Below are 22,465 nucleotides of genomic sequence, written 5' to 3' on the forward strand. Positions count from 1 at the left end.
CTCCCAAGTAGCTGGGCCCACAGGCGCCCGCCACAGTGGCTGGCTATTTTTTGATTGCAGTTGTCATTGTTGTTTTGGCGGGCCTGGGCTGGATTCGAACCCGCCATCTTAAGTGTATGTGGCTGGCGCCTTAGCCATTTGAGCCACAGGCGCCGAGCTGATGGATTTATTCTTAACCCATCTCTATTTCATCAAAGTTACATTGGCAAGTCTTCCTGGCAAGTATGTTTCAAGTCAAATTAATAAATGTTGGAATGGACACCTCTAAACTATGTTAGTTATGCTCTGATCTGTTAGTTTGAAATGCAGTGACCCTCCACATTAACTAAAACCACATTAAACCAGCAGAAGAATTTACCAAATTCTTCCACTGGAAAAAATGTGATTAAAAATATATACCCATGGTTGTGATGCCTCATGCCTGTAATCCCAGCACTCTGGGAGGCAAAGTGGGTGGATTGCTTGGTCTCACAAGTTCGAGACCAGTCTGACCAACAGCAAGACCCTGTCTCTAAAAAATAACTTTTGTGGTAGGCACCTGGAGTCCCAACTACTTGGGAGGCTGAGGAAAGAGTTCGAACCTAAGAGTTTGAGGTTGCTGTGAGCTATGATGCCACAGCACTCTACCCACAGGGACAAATTGAGACTGTCTTAAAAAAAAAAAAATCCCCACACTCAGCTTTTATTTTATTGTTCACACTCTACTGCCTATGCCAAAAGAAAAATCTATAGATACAAAGCATGTGAAATTTCAACTTTGAATAAAATATACAAAAACTTCTATATACAATAGAAATGCAGATAAATTCTATGTAACTTTATTTAATTTTTAATTTGAAGCATCTTCTACTATCAAAAACCTTTTGCTCCATGTTAGTCTTTGGAAAGAATGATTAGTGGTTTAATTTATCCTAAAACTGCACCATGAAATGGCAAAATGCAGCATTCCAGGTTTCAAACATCATGCTCTTGACTTACAAGTTAAGATCGGTTGTCCTGTGCCTCAATCTAATATAAACTTATCTACCTCACTCTCAAAGTTCTAATCAATATAGTTTCCAGCACAATTTCAATGTGATTTTCTCTCAATGTGATTTCTTTCAATGTGATTCACTCTCCTACTCCTCACATTAAATTAATGCCTGTTAGGTGCTTTTAACTTGCACAGAACCTGACACAGTGCTAAGTATTTTACACACAGCAGCTCATTAATTGTATAAGCCTCCTTTTATAGATAAGAAAACCAATGCTCAGAAAAGTTCAATAACTTGTTAGTTCAAGACAAAAAAGTTCAATAACTTGTTCAAGATTATTTAGTAAGAAAGTAGAAAGGCTTGGGATTGTAGACTAGGCCTATCAAATTCTGTCTCCCAAACTTGGGATATTCTCTTCTCTCTACAGCCTACTTATTTTCTTCATGATCCACCTTTATTTATTTATTTGAGACAGAGCCTCAAGCTGTCGCCCTGGGTAGAGTGCAGTGACATCACAGCTCACAGCAACCTCCAACTTCTGGGCTCAAGCGATTCTCCTGTTCCCGCGTCCCAAGTAGCTAGGACTACAAGCACCCGCCACAATGTCCAGCTATTTTTTGGTGATAGCCATAATTGTTCTTTGGCGGGCCTGGGCTGAATTCGATCCCGCCAGCTCAAGTGTAGGTGGCTGGCACCTTAGCTGCTTGAGCTGCAGGTGCCGAGCTGATCCACCTTTTTTTGGAGAGCTTTCTCAAAGTCGTCAATTAGTGCCAATTTGGTTTTTAATACTGAAATTTTATGTTTAGAATGTAAGTGCTCCTATTTTCACAATGTAGATTTTATTCTGTTCCAAAAAGGAATGTAAGTTTATTCTATAGTCAAACTAAATTAACAACTGAGATTTAATTAGTTAAAACTAAATCTAAAAGAAAATCATTAGGTAAAATCCCTCATTTTAATTCTAGATTGAGTCAAGAGTACCAAAGTGGTATAGAGCTTAGTAAAATGGTTTGAAATCATTACAGGTAACTCATCATGTGTGGAGGGTCAAGTCCCTTAAACTTGCCAAGTTCCACATTTTTAACCTAAAAAAAAAAAAAAAGAGTAGAATGGGATCAATAGTGCTTCACCCGTGGGTTAATCAAAACCTCTGTGGTAGTAACAATGTGAATATGCTTAATACTACTGAACTGTATACTTGAAAATAGGTAAGACGGTAAGTTTTAATTTTTTTTTTAAACCACAATTAAAAAAAAAAAAAAGAAAAAGCTCCAAGCCAAAAAACTTCCATGGAACATTTTGTTAACATGTCTAAGTTTCATTCCTATAAATTCATTCAGTAGATCCAGTGTAGGACCCAGACATCTGCACTCATAAAACATTGATTCTGCTTGAGATGGATTATATCCAATGATCCCTAGGACCCTTTGTGCTCTAATTTTCAAGGTAAACCAGCCTGCACACAGCAGAAATAAACATTATGAATAACAACAAACTTGTGATTGTTTGTCTAATTTTTTGCAAAAGCATCATTATATTCATACACTGTTCATTATAAAAACTTAACAAATGGACTTGTTTTTAAAATAAAAGGCATCTAAAATGACATCCAGATAATCTATTCCTTTAGAAAATATTGCAATGCAAAGGTGAAACCTGGGTTTATATAGGGTTGTTACTATATTTTCCAATGTTCAAATAAATACAATTTGTATGTTTATCTCTCATTTAATAGAAAATTAATTTTTAATAGATGTTGAGTTGAAATAAAGCATAAAAGCCATTCAGTCTATAATACCCTCACTTTAGAGATGAAAAAACAAGCCATCTTTCCAATTTATCAAGCTAAAATGTAAGTTTAAAATACCAATCCATTATCACTCCATATTGATAAAATTATTAAGGTAAATATAACATTTTTAAATTATTAGTAAATAAATAGTATTAAAGTCTTCTCCCATGCTTATAAAAGCTTCAGACTCAAAGAATTTAATACTTAATGAAGTATGATATTTTTGTTTATTTTTTGAATTCGGGTTGAACTCTAACTGAACCATGGCTTAAATCTGTTAAAATTACATCAACCTTTTTTCTTTTAAAACAATGTTTTGAGAATATTTCTTTTCCACTAACCTTTGAAAACAAGTCTGTTTACTCTAGTTGTAAATGTTGTTTGATATTCATACTATCACATTTCCCCCAAACAAGTTTCTCAACAATTTTTAAGTTAAGTTAAGCCAAGTGTGTGTGTGTGGGGGGGGGTTCACGTCTATAATCCTAGCACTCTGGGAGGCCACGGAGGGTGGAAGGCTTGAGCTTAGGAGTTCAGAGACCAGCCTGAGCAAGACTGAGACCTCATCTCAACTAAAAATAGAAAAAATTGGCCAGGTATTGTTGTGGGCGCCTGTAGTCCCAGTGATTCCAGAGGCTGAAGCAAGATCACTCAAGGCCAAGAGTTTGAGGTTGCCATGAGCTACAATGATGCCAAGGCACCCTATGCAGAATAAGAGTGAGACTCTGCCTCAAAAAAAAAAAAAAAAAAAGTAAAAAAAAATGTCAGTTTGAATAGGATAAATAAAATTCTGTGGAAACAATGATAAAGTAGACATTGAATCCAACAAGGACAGGAACATACTACGTTACTTAATTAAATATGGGGGCTGGGGAGAGCTGAGAAAGGGGAGGGGGGGTCAAGGGGTATGATACACCTTTTGGGGCCAGGACACAAATATAAGAGGGTCCTTATCTAACAAAAGCAATCCATGTAACCTGGTTCTGTGTACCCTCAATGAATCCCTCCCCCTGCCCAAAAAATACTTTCTTATTAAGAAAGGGATTATTCACTCATTTTAGCTGAAAAGCCTAGTATCTTACATGACCTGGGCATATGTTTTTACATTTGAATACAAGGGTACCGTGACAGAAATTCACAATTCTTGGGGGGAAAATAACAAATCCACAACTTTCTGCTATGGCAAAAAAATTACACTCACTGCAGGCCGTAAGCAATCCTCTTGCCTCAGCCTCCCGAATAGCTGGGACTAAAGGTACACATCACCATGTCTGGCTATTTTTTTTTTTTCTTTTTTTGTATAGATGAGGTCTCCCTCTTGCTCAGACTGGCAGAGACCTCATGACCTCAAGCAATCTTCCCACTTCCAATCTCCAAGTGCTAGGATTACAGGTGTGACATAATAGCCTGAGACAGAAACTATTAACGAAAATCTAAGTTAGACCAAATGCCAACAACAGCATCATCTTTATATAAAATACCTTTATAACAAAAATCACTTCAACCAGGTCTACATTGTAATTAAATCATGAACCTGAAAAAGCAACTCTCTAAAATATTTTTCCTATAATTTCTAAACTTAATCACTTTACAGTAGGAACCATTCTGTGACACAAAGCTTCATTACAGACCTACTTTCTGAAAACCATAATATAAATGTTGAATACATAATTCTGTTCTTTATTTGTCCTGGTAAAAGCAATTAACAGCTTTCTCCCAAGAATCAGAACTACTATAAATAACTTTAATTGACTTTCAATGTTGCTTTTGTACTTAACCCTCAGAAAAGCTGCAAACAAAAATTATTTTTGGCAAGTAACCCCAGCATAAGGTTTTACTGTAAGAAAATCATGAAAAACTAAGTCCAGCCAAAAGGAATAATGAACATACCAATATTATCTTATTTAGCAGAAGAGTTTTTTAAAGGGAACAAACAATCCAACGAAGAAAACTAAGGTAGTACGGGGAGGAAGATGAAATTATTAAAGACGCTGAGTTACAAGGTAGTATTATACCTGAATATTAAAGCATAACTTTGTAGTATCGGCTTCTAGTTATCTAAGAAGATTTCATCCAAAAGACTTTATCATAAAAAAAAAAAAAATTCACCAGCTCTGCTTACCATGTGCATTTATAGCACACTTCTAAGTCAATCCATTTTGTGAATTTTTTAAAAAACCACTAAGATCTTAAATAGCACAAACCAGGCTTTTAAAACAGTTTTTCACAACAAAATTTATTAGAAGAATAGTGGTTTTGAAAAGTCTAGCATCCAGTGAGAACTACCATACACAACATTACAGCTGGGAATGTTTCTCCAAAATGTCATGGTCAAATAATACAATGGAACCATTAATCTTACACATGCACGAAAGAACTAGCGCTTTTGACATACAATGCAAAAAAAAGGGGGGCGGGAACCACATGGATTAAAATTTTAAGTACTCATCACATACATTAAGACACAGCTTATTTTAGTCCAGTCAAAAATCAGAACTGCATTAAAAAATTTAATGTAGTGCAATCAAACCAAAAAACTTAATTTGTGATCATAAGTGCTCTACTACATAAACATTGATCATAGCAAAGAACAAAAAGTTCAAATCACACAGTACAAAAAAATCTGTAAATAAATATAAACTACAGTACAAGAGAAATATTAAATTATACAATTCCGTCAAACTGTAAACAGTATATTGAAATGAGGTCCATAAGAGTAAAGGGGGTTCCTGTTTTGTTGCATGACACTTGAACTTCTAGAAATCTGAAAGATGCCATTTTCCTTATCTCCAAAGGCTATGGGCTTATATATGGAGTGAATTTCATTTAAATGTAAGATGTCAAATATTAAAGCAGAGGAACAATATCTTTTGTTAACCACAGATAGTACTGCAGAAAACAAATGTTTTTAAGAGACAAGTCTTAACATCAAAGATGCAAAGAACTAAAACATTGGAATTAGAACTTCACATCAGAAATTTATTACTGAGGACTTCAAGGCTAAAAAATAAAATGACAAAATTGTCTGCTGATATGCAGACCAAGACCTCTGCTAACTTTTTGACATTTTACATACTCATGTTACAACACCAACTTTGGCAGAATCACTACTGATAAACTCAAAGCACTCCTGGCCCAATGGTTCCATCACAGTGGCCAGTGCACAAAATTCTCTAAGACATTGCATAAACTAGAATGTAGAGGTCAGACATCCAAGGACCAGTGCTTGAATTTAGTAGTAGTTATGGTGAAGAAGCAAGAGCCACATCAAGAAAGAACTGCATTTGTTAAAAGTTTACAGATGCAGCTAGGAATGTCTTTTGTTTTTCATTGTGCTGGCTATTAGTGGCATTTAAAAATATACAGTTTAATCGCGCGCATGTGTGTGTGTGTGTGTGTGTATGTCTGGTGTGGGCTGGCTATACATTTATGCACATTTTTTAAAAAATACACTGTTAACAGGAACCCCCATATTATCTGCTCAGTAGTAATAACTGAATATACAGAATGCCACTATAAGAGTGTGAGGCACTGTGTGCTGGAGAGTTATATGCAGCTTTAAAATCTGTTTGGCTGAGTTATACCTGGATACCTGAACTGAGTTTTTAAGTTGACATTCATCAAAGATGTGCTACCAGCACGTCGAAATAAAAGCAAAACAGAAAAATACAAGTCACTGTTAGGTTTAAGAATAGCATCAAAGTACCTGAATTGAGTGAGAAGAGTGTGTAAACTGTCCCTGAGGGTTTTTAAACAGTGTGTACAAGTTGGATTCCTAAGAACATTAGTTTTATTGAACAGTGTGGACTGATAAAATACCAATGTCTAAGAGCTCAAAGTGGAGGTTATAAAGAATTATAGAATTATATGCAAACACTCCAAATGTATAGTTTATACACTTTTTTCAAAGCAGCAAATAAACTGCTGTAAAGTATACATCCCATCAGAACAAGCAACATGTGGGAGTCAGATAAAGGTTTCTATCTTAGTCTGGTTTTCTGACAGCACAGCATACCAATATCCAATGACTATATCTTTCCTAGATCAGAATGTAACTAATTTTGACTAGCAATATAGGATTAGACTTTTAATCAAACACTTTGCTATTACATACTAAAATTTCTTAAACTTACTAATGCTGGTAATACTATCCTAGTTAATTATCCCCTCCCCCCCTCATTTTAGAAATATACCCTTCCACAACTTAAAAACATTAAGATCCATTTTCAGTCCTCTGGTGTAAAAAGCATGTCAGTGAATTAATATTAAAAATTTACACAGTAAAAAGGCTTGAATTTCAGCCAAAGACTCTAAATACTGCTCATTCCCTGAAGACTTAAAGGGGGAGAGAATCCCTACCCATTTTCCTAGTGATTTATTTTTCTAAAATGGTCTGATACAATTTTTTATTTTGGGGAATATTCCCCCTTGCCTTCTCTCAAATTCTAAATTCTTAAGCTTGAAATGCTTAATGATAGATAAATTGAGGCAATCACTTGTAATTGCCAGAAAGATACAAAATGATATTGTCTTTTTTAAAATAAAATTTATATAAATGTGATCTGACCCCATATTATGTAGTATGTTTTATATTTTAAATAATCATCCTAAAACTTACAGTACCTAAGACACTGAAGATAAATTAAGACTTTAGTGTTGTAACAGAAAAAGTGCTGAATTATCCCTTTTCTAGAACTTTAAACATTTTGGACAAGTGCTTTCCTAGTGACAGTAAAGTTTACTATATACCCTTCCACCAAGCAGGAAAAAAAAATCACCTGGATGAAAGAAAAGACTTTTAGGAGTGTAGCACCAGGTATATCAAATAACAGAAATTGTTTCACTCATTCTGAGGGGGTAAAAATATTCTAGATTGAAATTCTATTTGGCTATTGACTGTTAAAAATCCCTGCTCTACTGTGTCAGTGTCCTGTGTCCAACTACCCCCACCCCCCACCCCTAGTCCTCTTACACACTATCCACTGAGAATCTAATCTCTAAAGAGATTATTTTAAAATTTATGTTTTCAGGACATACCTGAGAAAGGGTGCAATTATGCAGAACAAGGAACCCAAGACTGTACTAATACTGGTTATAGGTTCATAAATTCTTTCCCAAGACAAATCTAAAAAGTTTAAGAGGTATGGATCTTCAAATATGTCTTACTGCTTTAGATTTTTTTGGTATGTGTGTAGGGTTATTTCCAGTGTTGAAAAGATCATCTTGAGCCTGTACAATGACAGTTCAAGATGGGGCAAAGAGTTCATTTCCACATTCAAACAATAAAGATTAAATATTATAATATTTGCTACATCCAATAAATCTATGATTAACTAAAAGTGCTTGCTTTTCAGCTTTTATTGATACAGCTCTAAATGAACTGGAAACCTTAAAATTATCCCCCAAATAGTTGCAGAATACCTATTTTATTATTTGTCAAATCAACATTAATTAGCCTCCATTCTTGTTTTCAAACAATCTAAAATATTTTCCTATTAAATGAAGATGGCCCAAGTTTTAGCACATTATCTTGCAACTCATTTTTAGGGCAGAATCTTTAGCCTCTTCTCAAAAGCCTACATACTTTCCTGTCCTACTCCACCCCCTGCCTCCCAATCTCCTTCATAACACTTAGGACATACAGCTACAGTGTTACGCTACAAGTCTAATGTTTGCTTCTTTGAAGGGTGACTGCAAGATTATTTGGGAATAAAAGAGGATATGCAAAGAATTTCCTCTATTTTCCCTTCAGTCACTGCGTTCACAAATCCTATTCAAGTCTCCAGGACAGAATTAATCCAAAATAAACTAAGAAGAAAGAGTCTGGAGGTCTGCATTTCTTGTACCACAATTATACTTTTTTTCCTTTTCAGTAGATTTTGAAAGTATTACTTTTAAGTAAAATCCCTATATAGCTTAACAGTATCCTAAATGGACTGTTTTGCTTAAGCCATCAGGTTTAATAATACTGGCCTGACCACAGGATTAATGAAAACCTAATTCCAATGGAAAGGTAACAAGAAAATAACCTTTGTTATCTTCATGAAGGTTAAAACTTAAGCTTTAACTTTCAAAATCTCCTAAAATACATTAAGTGGAACAATTCGATCTATTGCCTTATTCTATCACCAATGACAGCAACCTGAATATATAGAAAAGAGTGGTTCATATGAAGAAAACAACCTCTGGCATTTAGGCAAAGAAGAATTACAAAAGCAAAAATACGTGGTTTCAAATGAAATCTACAAGGATAAAAGCTGTTAAAGAAAATGACATTGATCTGTCATATCTACTGTTAACTACTCGAAATATTTTTCAGGTTTTAACATTGAGCTTATTAATTTGTTTTATGAAAATAACTAAATGAATCCAAGCTTCACTATTAAGAATCAATGAAACATAAGAGAAATCACAAAGGCTTAGAACCAGGCCTGGCACTGTGTGCTTGCTTAGGATAAGGGGAGAACACATAGCAGCTCAAAGGTTGCTATGTACTGCCTAATGACAGAAGGTAGTTATGATATGGGCCTTAACAGGTAGTCATTTTTAGTCCGATTTAGAGTTCTCTCCAGAAAATTGGGAACTAAACTTTCATTGTGCCTTTTATTGTTTTACTATCTGATCCCATATAGCTTACATTACAGCTAAGGTAAAATGTTGGGGATTAGAAATGCCAATTGGTTGAGGTAATGGTTTATATAAGATAACCAGAGTTCTAAAAGCACTTCGATATTGTAAAGTAAAAGTGTACCAAATAAAGCTAACACACTTCACACTTGCTGAGCTTGCTCACCAGAACTGAACTGTAATTAACTCCACATAAGGACCCCTATATCACACAAAGCCTTACTCATATTCATGATCTGCTGCAGCAAAGGTTTATCAAGCAACACCTAAACTTCAGAATAACAACAAACTTAATATTAAAAAGTATTATACACAAATATAAATTATTTTTCCTGAAAGAGAGACCTTGTCCTTCATGGTATTTGGGGAACAGAAAAAAGTATAAAGCTCATCACAAACAGAATTCAGAGTAACTGGTAAGCCTACTGAACAAAGTATTATAATACACTACATTATCATCAAGTGTAATGACTATGCTGTCTCAGAAATGGGAAAGCTATAGCTAAAAATACCAACTAGATATCCTTCCACAGAGTTATTTAGTGTTTTTGATGTTACAGTGCCAGAGCTTTATCTACTGTATGTATCAATGTTCTCTCTTTAAAAATGCAAAAATTTATCTTAAATACATTATCTCCTATCAACAGTTCAAATAATGTTATACTATTTGAGTAATGTCCTCATTTGCTTACTGGAAAATGTGAGGAAAAAGGCTTTTGTGACAAAGACAGTTGTGAACTATACTTTCCCACACCATAAAGATGGTCAACTGTTGTTTGGGCCATGCAAAATTCTGATTAGCAGAACTTAAGCATGTGAATGGACCAATCTCTATCACACATTTATGAAGACATTCCCAAACCAGAGTATCTACACTGAAAGTGCCAATACAGAACAGTGGCAAATCAAGAGAGAGAGATTTAAGGAATCACTGCGGCACCAAGACTGACAGCCAGCCATGTGATGAGCCACCTCTGAGAAACACATGGTATAATGGAACTCAGAACACAAAAGTTAACATTAAAAGTGCACCTGAATATTACAAACTAACTTTACAAAACCTACAATAAGGTAAAATATATATCTTTTGAAATATTCAGCAGCTTTGTTTTTTTTTTTTAAGTTTTTTTCTTTTTTGAGAGGCTCATGAAATTTAAAAGGGACCACTATCTAATTTCAACCATGCTTCACAAAACAATAATGGCTATTTTATATTGCAGTTACCAATGTAATGCAATTAGTGCTTTAAAATAATCTATACTCAAAAAGAAAGAGAGAGAGAGAGACCTTTGGAGGAAATATGCTTATTCAAAAGCTTCATGGAAAAGAAATTTACCTGAATATCAAGTCATGACTGATCTCAAGTGTAATGTTTCAAAGCTTCACAGACATGAATATTACAATCTTCAGGTCTCAAGACTTTTAATCTGAGAAAGTTTAGAGTTTGGTTTGTTTTTAAAATTCACTTTCTAACCAAAACAAATAATAGAAGTACTCAAATTTTCACTATTTACAACTCTCAGCCTACAATCTGAAATGACACAATACAAGTTCTCTTATTTAAACTGCAGCATTAAAGGGTAGGCACACCATTCTTCTGCTGCTCGATTGTCATCCACTGAAACACACATAGAAAATATTTATGTTAGTAGAATGATCACTCCATGTACACTACAATGACAAAAATTTACATAACTCAACTCATACATCACTTATATAGACTACCACATACGATTAAACCTCTCTGAACAGTAAAAACTCTAAAGAAGTTGAACTTTTAGGGCCAGATTTTTAAATGGGCCTTTAGCGATATCTTTCTGAGGGGATAAAAGCACAAATTAATCTCAAAGGACCTTTCTGCAGCAATCCTAGGCTACCAAACATTATGCAAAAAGGCACCAGAGCTGCAATTAATTATGTGCCGACAAATTCTTGAGTGTGGAACAAAGGAGGCGATCCTTCATAAACTTAGGCCTTTGCTTTCAGCAAACTTTGTAAAACTTCCTTCAACTGCAGATAAAAGCCACGTAATTCATAATGTATTTTTTATTGCAACTTGCAGCTAGGAGAGAAAACACTGTAGTCACATACTGGTATTAAACCCAAACTGCTTTTTCTGTTGAGAAGACTAGGAAGAGGAAACAGGTTCAGTTATCCACTGATTAGACTGCTACACAAAATAACCAACTCAAAAGAGGAACCCACACCCAAGCTATGTCAAGAATGAGCAGTTCGTGTATTTTAATAACAGCAATGGTGTGCCTAACCTTTGAACACATAGGTTGCTGAGGGAAAACTATTCTTAACCTAATTTAATTAATTGCTTTAAAGTTTCCAGCAAGAATTTATGCATTAGGAATAGCTGGACCTATTTCTCTTCAGATTGTTAGTATCCACCCGAAATTATCAACCTCAATCTAACCAATGCTCCAAGTTTGATTTTATTTTACACTAAAATTTAATGGGCTTTGTTTGTTTTTTGGTTAAGCATTTAGAAGGGCCTGACTACCTTTCTCAGAAGATTAGAATACAAGGTGTATGTGGCGTGGATTTTGTTTTGAACAGGTAGTAATTTTAATTTGGTCATTAATGCAAAATTAAATTCCATGAGCTTTACTTATCTGTTGTTTTTGCAAAAGCTATAGAAAATAAATTTTCCAAATTTAATTACTGTAATTTTAAAAGCCTATCTCAAAAAAAGCTTCGATGTTCTTTAAGGAGTGCTTATACAATATGATGTGAAAGGTCCTGAAGTGTGTGCTAAACAACCATGAGTATCAGTTAAGTATCAGAAAAAGAAAGGGATATCATATAGGATGCCAAAAAAAGAAATAAATTTCAAATCAACAGAATTAAATAAAAACTAAAAAACCCCTCTCTTACCCTTGTATAAGTATTTGGATTAGTTAAAAAAAAATTCCAACGAGCTTGACTCCTGAATGAATCATTGTTAGAACTGATATGCAACCTAAATCATACTGGGTTGGGGTATCTTCGAGTTGATATTTTTTTCCTTTCATCTCATACACAGACCCTTCATTAATGTGGATACTGGGCAGACTACTGAGGCTGTAAAATCTAAGTACCATTTTTGCAATACTGTAATTACTTATACATATTTCTTTCCCTATTTCTTTCATCCCCAATAAACCAATCTTAAATAGCTTGAACTAGCTGCTGTAATGTCATCCAGTCCTTAGCACATGATCCATTCTACAAAAGGATTGAAGAACAACAACAAAAACTAGTTTGCTAAAATGAGGCATCCTCCATTGTTTTATGTAATGTACCCTGACTGCTCCTTAGCAAGAAAGGAGCTCGTCCTCCATGAGATAAGGCTATATCCTCACTTGAGGGTGAGACCAAATTGTACCCTTAGAAAATTATGAATGAAATTACAGCAAAGGTAGTGTTCAAAGCAATTAACCGAAGCATTTTTGAAGGTAGTGTGTGCATGTTTTTCACCTCCTTCCCCTCTGGGTGAGCACTAAATAGCTTGCTAATTCGTTAAGTAAATTTAAGAGAAGAAAATTATAAAGTATAACTATAAATGACCCAAATAATTATCACTGAATAATCAAATATCTCAAATTCAAAGTTTCATTGTTCTTCTTAGTTTTATCTTTCAATTAGTTGAATTGTAGAAGAAAAATGTGAATAATTTTACAAGATGGCTTTCCAATTTGCAATGATAAAGCTCCCAATATGACAGAGGTGGTTTGTAAAAGGGGGCTTTTTTCCTCTTCTTTTTTTAAAAGTAAAAACAAATATAACTTAAGAAAAAACAGAAGGAAAGAAAAGCATGCAGGCTCTACAGGCAAGGAGTCCACTTCCATGTATCTGTTCTCTGTGAGGTAACTCAATTCTCTTTTGTAGAGAAACATGCAAAAGGCCAAACAATATTCCGAGCCATACTGCACATAAAAATCTTAAAATATGCAACATTTGGAATGCACCTTTCACCTCTGTACACACAAGTCAATGCAAAATCTGCAAAGAAACAAGTGTCACAGTAAATGAAGTCAGGTGCAAGCAATGATAGCTGAACAATGATGCAGTAGTGCTCACCCAGTTTGTACAGTAATTGGCACTCTACAGTATTCCTACTCATTTTTTGATTCATTTGCACTTTGTGCTGCCTCTCCCTGGGGATCTAATTCAATCTTTACGGAAACATCTGGCCCCTCCGACCTCATTAATTTCATCTTTTTCTTTGGAGGGTTTTTCAAAGTGCCCAGCCTCTCCTTTACTTTGTACTCCAGTGTACTGTGGGGAATCCCATAAATACTCTGAGCTTTGGAAACACTCATTTTTCCACTCATAACCACTGAGATTGCTTCCTCCAGTATCTCACTGTTGTACTGTCTGTAACGCCCTCTTTTCTTCCGAGGCTGCTTGGAGCCAGAGTCTCCTTCTTGATCCGATGTGGGATATGGCTGTCCAGAGGTAGACTGCTCAGCATCTGAGCCCCAAGAATCAGGTCCAGCATCTAACATGCTTTTTCTATTTTGTTTTGGAAGAATAGCCCTTAATTTTTTACTAAGCGCGCTCTCCGTTTGTGAACCCATTACCAAAGAGCTATAGCTGTACTGATCACCAGTGCGAGACTCCCAAGAAAGATCCATTCCTCGAACTTGTGGTATCTTTAAGTCTACAGGAGATGAATGGCTCACATCCTTTTTTCCATCTTGTTTTGCTTGAAGTGCCATTTTTGGAAAGGCAGAATTTTCTGCAAGAAAAGGAAGGTCACTGATGTTGCTGAGTGCACCATTTCCCCTGAACTTCACACGGCTGAGGTTGAACTCATAATGTGGTTTTGCCCAAGAGGCTTCCCTGGATAATATTAAATGTTGTCCATGATTCTGTAATCCAGATGGCCCAAGGCTGGCAGCTGTGGATAATTGGTTTCTGCTCAGTAGTTCTTCACTAATCTGCAAGGATCGAGCCAGTGGAACTTTGAGTGATGTAGAGTGTCCAAAACCTTCCCTGGTTCCATCCTGTAAGCTTCTTGGAGGTACCCCATCACCACTCCGAAGTCCGTCTGGGCGGTACTGGCTGGGTCTCCCAGGTCGCCTAATTGGATGGAAGGAAACTGATGTGAGCAGGACTTGCACAGGTAGGGAGGGATGGGTGAGGGGACCACTCCTTTATTAGAAGGCCTTGCTTGGGTAACATCACTTTGTGTTATTTACTTATTTTTCTCTAAAATTAAAAAAAATGGTCTCAGCAGTTAGTTTTAAAACTTGTTCACAAAAAAAGAAAAAGTGAAAAGAAAAAAAAATCAGGAGCTTTTTGGGCAAAGAAAAATTAAACCTGTCAGCTGGTCTCTGGTTGGGTTCACAAATTTTCGGAGAAAAAGTTTCGCGCAACTGTCTGAAAATAGCATCTTAATTATTAATTACAAAGTAATCATCAGTCTCCATGGATCTACACAGAATTGTGTTGCCAATGTGACGTTACCACTAAACAAGTACAGTAATAAAAGAGTAAGCCAAATTATTTATTTTAATGCAATGTATTCAATATTCATGACAACTAATTATAAAACTGGAACCATTGACACTGATGGAACCCATAGATAATTGCTCATTCATCCCACAAACAAGCTGATACTCGTCATCAATAATCAAATAATTCCAAATAACATTTCTTATTTTGCTTGGGGGGGGGAATATATATATATATATATATATAGCTACCAGCCCCAGGGGGAGAATAAAGTAAAACAAAAGACCCATTACATTATAACTTACCATATTTCTTCATTTTAAAACACTACTAGTTGCAAATACATCAGTATCATGATTCTCCATTTGAAATAATCCAACCTTAAAAGCAATTACTCTTTATTTTCCCTAACACTTTGTTCCTTAAGTTCTACTGAAAATAATTATTGTCAGAGATACATAAACAATGTTGTAACAGTTTTCTTTGGTTAAAAAAAAACTTTTTAGATATTCTTTTGAAATATCAAACATTTATTTTAACATTAAGTGCATAGCTTTCAAATAATGTTTAAAAAGTCAACTACTTTTACAAAGCTAATTCATAAAGTTTCTATTTTCACAACACAGAAAGACTATCAATATTATGAATGGCAACTAGCAAAGCATGCCAAGAGAAAGATTTCATTAACTAGGCACAAAAGAGGAATTTGGCAGATAAACCAACTATGATAATGATAAACCAACTATGTTCTCCAAAACTCCACAGGCAATACTGTCATCAGTAAATAATACAATAAGGATAACAATGAATATTCAACTTAAAGATGGGCAGTACTGTTGGTGCCTTCGTCCTCCAGAAAACAAAACCAAGTAGAAAACAGTTTCTATTTAGAGGGATAAAAACAGAAACTTCAGCCATATATAATACATGGACCTACAGCCAAGATTAGGGCTAATCTTAAGCATGGGATTTATTTATGCAAACTACATGGGGCTTTCCCAAAATGTGTCCTTAATTATAAAATTATAAATGAAACCCAATGATCTAGGACCATGCTGACTTTTATCTAGCATAAATCAGAATGAGAAGATGTGCTAAAAAAAAAATTAGTAAGCTATGCAGAATAGGACAAGTAAATTACTAGTTGCTTTTAAGCTGCATACAGAAGAGGAGAAAAAGGAAAATGATAAAGTTTTAGAGAAAACAGAGGGGTCATTTTAGAGGGCAGTAAAGGAATCCTTCAATTTGAAGGTTAAGAGTAAGGTGAAAATGGTTATCCACTTAACTTGTTCCTTTAATATACATCAAAACAACTTCCCCACATTTATAATCTGAAAGAAAGCCTAAATATTAACTAATTTACACTTACCAAAGTTATTTTTCATATCTAAAGTTGTTTGGTCACAATAGTTTTATGAATATGTCTTTAATGGTATCTAAATATCTTCCTTAATAATTTAACTTTTCTAAATGGTCACTAGATCCACAGGGAGCATTAGACAACTTTTACACTATTCTTACTAAAATTAGGTAGTCAGAGAATTCACTTTAGTCTACTAAGAGTTATCAAAGGTAAGCATGTAATAATGTTTTGGCAGCATAAGATGGTTATCTATCACCATTTACAATCAATCCTTTAAAAAACAAAAAATACATAAAATTACACTTTCTTAACTGCCACACAGAGGTAGAGTTGTAGTTCAAATCAACCACCAAAACCCAAAACCAAACCAAAACAAACAAAACTGAATACACATACACAGAAGCCCCACTACAGACACCAAGTTAAGTATGGAGCCCAATTTTCATTCAACCACTTCGCACATAAAACTGTCTTTACACCTGGAATTAGTTAGCTTGGGTTTCACATTCCAAAATCATCAACAACAAAAAGTCCGACAAACTAGTCTTACCATATTCATGATTACTTACTATTTGTACTAAATTGACAAAATTAATCTATACTAGCCAATTCTAGGTTGCATAGATAATACTTTTACTTGACTGATCAACTAAAAGAGATTTTATATAAAAGGCCTACCTATAAGACTGTCAGTCTGAAAGCTGGTTTTCATTTTTACTTATTTATTAGACAAGGTCTCATTCTGTTGCCGAGGCTGGAGTGCAGTGGCCCAACAATCATAGTTCACTGTAGTTTTGTACTCCTGGCTTCATGTGATCCTCCTTCTTCAGCTTCCCAAGTACCTAGGACTATAGGTGCATTCCAATGCTCCTGGCTAGTTTTTTAAATTTTTTGTAGAGATGGGGGCTTGCTATGTTGCCCACGCCGCTCTTGAACGAATGGCCTCAAGAAAGCCTCCTGCCTTGGCCTCCCACAGCACTGGGATTACAGGTGTGAACCACCATGCCCAGCCTGAAGGGTTAATTTTTAAAATGTACCAAGGGAAGCTGGTATTAATCTTTGCTGAATGAGCTATACAACACTGTGGAAGGCTACAAATATTTTCCCTTACCCGTTCCCTTGTGTACTGGAGCAGCCTGGAGAATGGCTCAGGGAAGTGCTGCCAGCACATGGACTTTTCTTTGTGGACAGATCAAGTACACCGTCTGCAGAAACACAAAGAAATACCTGAGGATATTAAAACTAGGAACGAATGAATTAAATAGGCTAAAAATGAAAAACAGTAGGCACAGTCAACTAAGCAGACATATTACTCATGTATTTGAGTTACAAAATCAATAATAGAATCAGGATATTTTCCCTCCTGAAGCAAGATAAATTTAGCAAAACATGTTGTATCCAATTTCTCCAAGGTTAGATATTTTATTAAAGAGGCAAAGGAAAAGATAAAACATCCTACAGAAAATGTGAAGATATAATAAGATATTAAAAACAGCAGTTTACACAGCATGAAGTCCTGCACTAGACTACTTTTTGTTTGTTTTTTTTTTTTTTGCAGTTTTTGGCCGGGGCTGGGTTTGAACCCACCACCTCTGGCATATGGGGCCGGCGCCCTACTCCTTTGAGCCACAGGTGCCGCCCCAACACTAGATGTAAAACTTCCTTTTCTAAATTTACTTTGATCAAAGCATGAGTTTTTAATGTCCCACAATGGCATAAGCTATAAAACCAATTTTTCTTAAGAAAAAATATCTGAAACTCTAGAAGTACATGAAAGTTAGATATACAACATTTTAAGACACATGAAAATTATTTTAAAATGTAAAAGTATATGGTTAAATACATGTATATATTAAATAAGATAGTGTGTAAGATAAATCAATTGCTAATGATTTATAATTTGGGTGTATCCTAATTATTCTTTGGACACATCTACTAAAATATTGTATATTTGGATCAATCCTTTTTTAAAGGCACACAAATGACACTGTGTTAAGGATTTAATCTTTTGGGGAAAAAACTGCAGAGATTCAAAATTCAATTACTGAAATTTATAAAGGCAAGGTATTTTTAATTAAGAAGGTATTAAAAATTGGTGGAAAAGTTTAAAGAAAGAAGAATGAAATAGTCTTGATACTTATGAGAAACAAGAAGTATAATCATTTTTTTTACTAAAGCTACACCAAATCATGAATTCATTTTATTGATACACAAAATTAGAAGATATTATAGACATATCTAGGAAAAAACATCTCATAGTTTGGCCAACATTTAAAGCTGCCATTATTAACAGAGCAAGATAATGTGCAATGCCTCCAATTTTTAGTTGGCTAGCAGAAAGGTACTGCCAGCCTGGTTACCATATCATAAAACCTACTCAAGGCTTGTGTCTGAGAACATCGTAACATTTCCTATTTCAAGCTGTTAGAAATAAACATGCATTGAATTTATAAGCAAAAAGTCCATACTCATGAACAGTTTTATTCTTTAGTCACTAATAGTTCTAAAAATACAACTGTAATCTCACAGAACCAAGTATCTAACTAACAACTGCAATTAGGTATCTAACAAGCAAATGTACTGCTTAAAATATTTCCAAAGATAGTACTTTTTAAAATCGTCTAGAACAGTGGTTCTCAACCTTCCCAATGCCACGTGGCCCTTTAATATAGTTCTTGTGGATCGTGACTCACAGGTTAAGAACCGCTGGTCTAAAACAAATAGGCCACACATTTTAAGTTTACCACTAAAAATACTATAAAGTTGAAAACATCACAGTTCATTAAGGAAATACTTGATTAATACTTTAAATATACTTTCATGCTGTCACTTTCCTAATATGAACCTGAAGCTTAAGATGCAATAGTTAGAGCAAGGAGATTTTTAGTGAATACCACCAACTGTGGTAAAGGAAATCATCAATAAAAAAGAAAAGACACAATTTTACAAATATGTTAAACAAAGGTACACAATCAATGTGAACACTGAACAACTAGAAGGCATCCTGTCAGGAAACAGCTCAGAATTAGGTATTCTGTTTGCTGTTCACCACACAGAAATAGGAAATATGCAAAGGAAAACTACTCAAAACAAAATTCCTTTCAAAAAAGTTCTTTTAAGAATTAATTTATTTATGGGCGGCACCTATGGCTCAAAAGGGTAGAGCACCGGCCCCATATGCCAGAGGTGGTGGGTTCAAACCAAGCCCCAGCCAAAAATAATAATAAAAAAAAAAGAATTAATTTACTTTCCAAAATAAACATATATTTCTCATGAATAAATTCGCATTTCATAATCTTTCTGTATGCTCCTATGAGATTTCTATGACAATAAAATCTTATCAGTACAAATAATACCGATTTATAATTTGTAGTGGTTCAAACAAATGGCTGAGTTGATGCTCCTTCAATCTCTGTGAAATTAAAGGCAAAATGAGGTTCACAAAGCAACAGGAATATTTAATTCAGGAATATTTACTGAAGAGAATAAACATTTCAGAGACTCAAGAAACACTTGCTAAACAAAACTGATAAACTCTCAACCTCTTCACTTGGGGTCCTCATCAAGAAATTCCTTTTTGGAAATACTTTAAGGTTAGTTCATAATACAGTGGACATGTACACGTGTTTCTGTATTTATAAAATTCTGAACATACTTAAGAGCCTAAAATGTGTTATACTGTCTTATTTGTAACCCGAATGGTCTCTTTTTTTAAATTGCAAAAATATCTATTTTTCCTTATGATCTCACTTATACAGTATGTAACTCATACCTAACGTAAAAGTATACTATTAGGTGCTAATACTAGAATGTTAAGGGATAAGGGGAAAATTTTACTTTTTCACAGGAGCTTAAAAAAAACTTAAGATAGTGCTTTGGAAAGTGATATTATACAAGTATCAAGCAACAAAGATCAGCGACAACTGTAATCACCTGACTTTCCTGGGTAGTACATCAATCATAACTACAAATTGCTGACGATAAGATTGTAATAACTTTATCCGTACTTCTCCAACACTGTCTAGTCAGAAATAATTTAAGAATCAAATTTTTTTTATCCTATTATTGTTGCTGGTGCTCCACTTGTCAGTAATTTTTTTCTCCCCAAGTTAAAGTATTCTGATTGGACAGAGGAGACCTTAACATCAAACCATACCTTGTTCGCTAGGTTCTGACTGAGACTTTCTGACAGTAAGGTCCAGAGGTGAATCTTGGTCAGCCATGAGAAGTTTGCTGAGCACAGGGTTCTGAGTAGTTGCAGCCGTGGGAGAGTTGGTAACTGGAGATGCTTTCGGCAGGCTTTGGTTCTTTGTGCTATTGGGCTGGCTGGGGTCCTGAGTAGAGCTATTTTTTGAGGTATATTCAGCAGCAAATTGTTGGATCATTCGCTGCATGATCTCACGGGCCACTAGGGGAATATTGGGGTCGGAGACCCAGGGACTGTCTGTAAATAAAGATTTATTTACTTTTAAAGTGGGATAATGTACTAAAAAAAGACAGCTTTCAAATAAACATAAAATTTCATTTTTCTTAAAATGCAGTATCTTAAAAATAGTATGCCCCCTTTGACTTATATTTTTATCCTCTTTCTTGAGTTATAGATTTTTTAAAAAGAAATTTTTCATAAAAATGTCTAAACATTCCCCCCATTATGAAATTAAATACAGAGATAAAAAATAGTATACCTTATGGGCATGAATCACTTACCTGGGACAGAAATGCCAAAACCCTTCATTTATGAAATAATTACTCCCTTGTTAATAAGCATCTAGACCATATTAGGTTTCCCTAGACTTTTCCTTAGTCACTGCTTCCTCATTTTTTGAAAAATGGGTGAGTTTGTGAGTGCTTAATTTACTTCCTATTTATGATTGAAGCCATACAAGATTATAAAAGGAGATACTTAATTTTAAAATCCACAATAGGCTAAGGTAATAGTTTTTACACTTGAATGTTCATCAGAATCATTCTGCTGGCTTACAAAATCAGCTTGCTGGGTCCTCTCCAGAGTTTCTGACCGACTAGTTCTAGGGCAGGTTTAAGAACTGGCATTTCTAAAAAGTTCCTAGATGCTGCCAGCCTGGGAACCATAAGTGTAGAATTCCTGGCTAGGAGCTTAAATGCCAAATGTCAAAAACCTAAAAAAGACCACATATTTTCTGAGTTCTTTAAAATTACCTTGCCAGCTATTAACACAATAGCTAGAGAAGTAATGAAATAAACATCTAAGTTATCAATTATTAATGAAATTAGGTTAAGATAAAAAGGAAATGATTTGTATAAATGTATTATCATCATCACATCTCTGTGGCTGTCAATCAGGAAGACAAAGCTTCCTGAGAACAGAGATTGTGTCTGTTTACCTTTGCATACCTAATCTTGCCTGCCTGGTGTAAAGTGTGTATTCAGTTTAGTTGAGTAAAAAATGAGTCAATAAAATCAATCACCATGAAATATTCCTTTTTTTAAAAAAAAAGAAATGAGGGAAAAGTGATCTAAAGAATAAGTAGTGGCTTCTAAAAATTTGTATAGATGGCTAGAGACAAGATTCTTGATTAAAACTTTCCCCCTAATCTTACTGTTCAATGGCTTTTATTCCCCATCATACTTCTGAGACTTTAGAAGATGATTCTCAGAAAACTTCAGTTTCCTTGGTCTTTAATTAAAGATCAGCTACAGAAGGGGAATAACTTTACCCACAGTACTCTGCAGTTGTAAGAAACTTAAGAGGCTGATTTATAAGTTAAAGAAAAACTGACTCTTATTGCTAACTAAAAATCTTCACAACAACCAACACATTAAAACTTCACTGGACTTAACATTTTTCTTTCTGAAAGACAATATTCAATACCAGAAGGTGTTCATAAAGTCACAATAACTATTTAATTCTCTGAAGTTTAATGAGGCTTACTCTACCAATAATACTTGTTTTACTAAGAAGTATTTATAACCCTAAGTTTTCTCTCTATAAATAAGGGACTATGAATATTCTAGACCTCTTAATTCCCTAATTAATATATTGGTGAATCCTTTTCCCACTGAAAAGTTGGGGAATATGTAATACATAAAGAGGAATAACTCCAAATATGAATCAACAGGAAACACTTTGTGAAATGTCTCTGTTTAACTAGTATTAATGAATTAATATAACCAAAGAGCTTTGTGAAGAGTCAAAGATTTTAGCACAAAGCCATAAACCTTTACCTTTGAATTTCAATGCCTGAATGAATGAAAGAGATAATGAAGCTTGCTATTACAATA

At 34.7% G+C, this 22,465-nt stretch overlaps 1 protein-coding gene across 5 annotated transcripts in view; it reads right to left on the minus strand.

The window, feature by feature from the left end:
- LOC100940807 (ligand-dependent corepressor) overlaps positions 1-22,465 on the minus strand; it is a 144,939-nt gene that overhangs the window by 15,894 nt on the left and 106,580 nt on the right. For 3 of the 5 annotated variants that reach the window (XM_023511625.1, XM_023511623.1, XM_023511624.1), the window contains 2 exons: positions 20,361-20,648; positions 17,316-17,409 (listed from right to left, as the gene is read on the minus strand). In XM_023511625.1, the coding sequence (XP_023367393.1) occupies positions 17,316-17,409; positions 20,361-20,598 (332 nt within the window). In that variant the 5' untranslated portion in view covers positions 20,599-20,648. Of the gene's footprint in view, positions 1-4,981; positions 14,467-17,315; positions 17,410-20,360; positions 20,649-22,465 lie in introns of those variants that run through there. The other 2 variants (XM_012803671.1, XM_023511626.1) reach the window with 2 other exon arrangements.

The sequence above is a fragment of the Otolemur garnettii genome, unplaced genomic scaffold (genome assembly GCF_000181295.1).
Source record: "Otolemur garnettii isolate 467f Iridium unplaced genomic scaffold, OtoGar3 scaffold00021, whole genome shotgun sequence".
Taxonomy (NCBI): domain Eukaryota; kingdom Metazoa; phylum Chordata; class Mammalia; order Primates; family Galagidae; genus Otolemur; species Otolemur garnettii.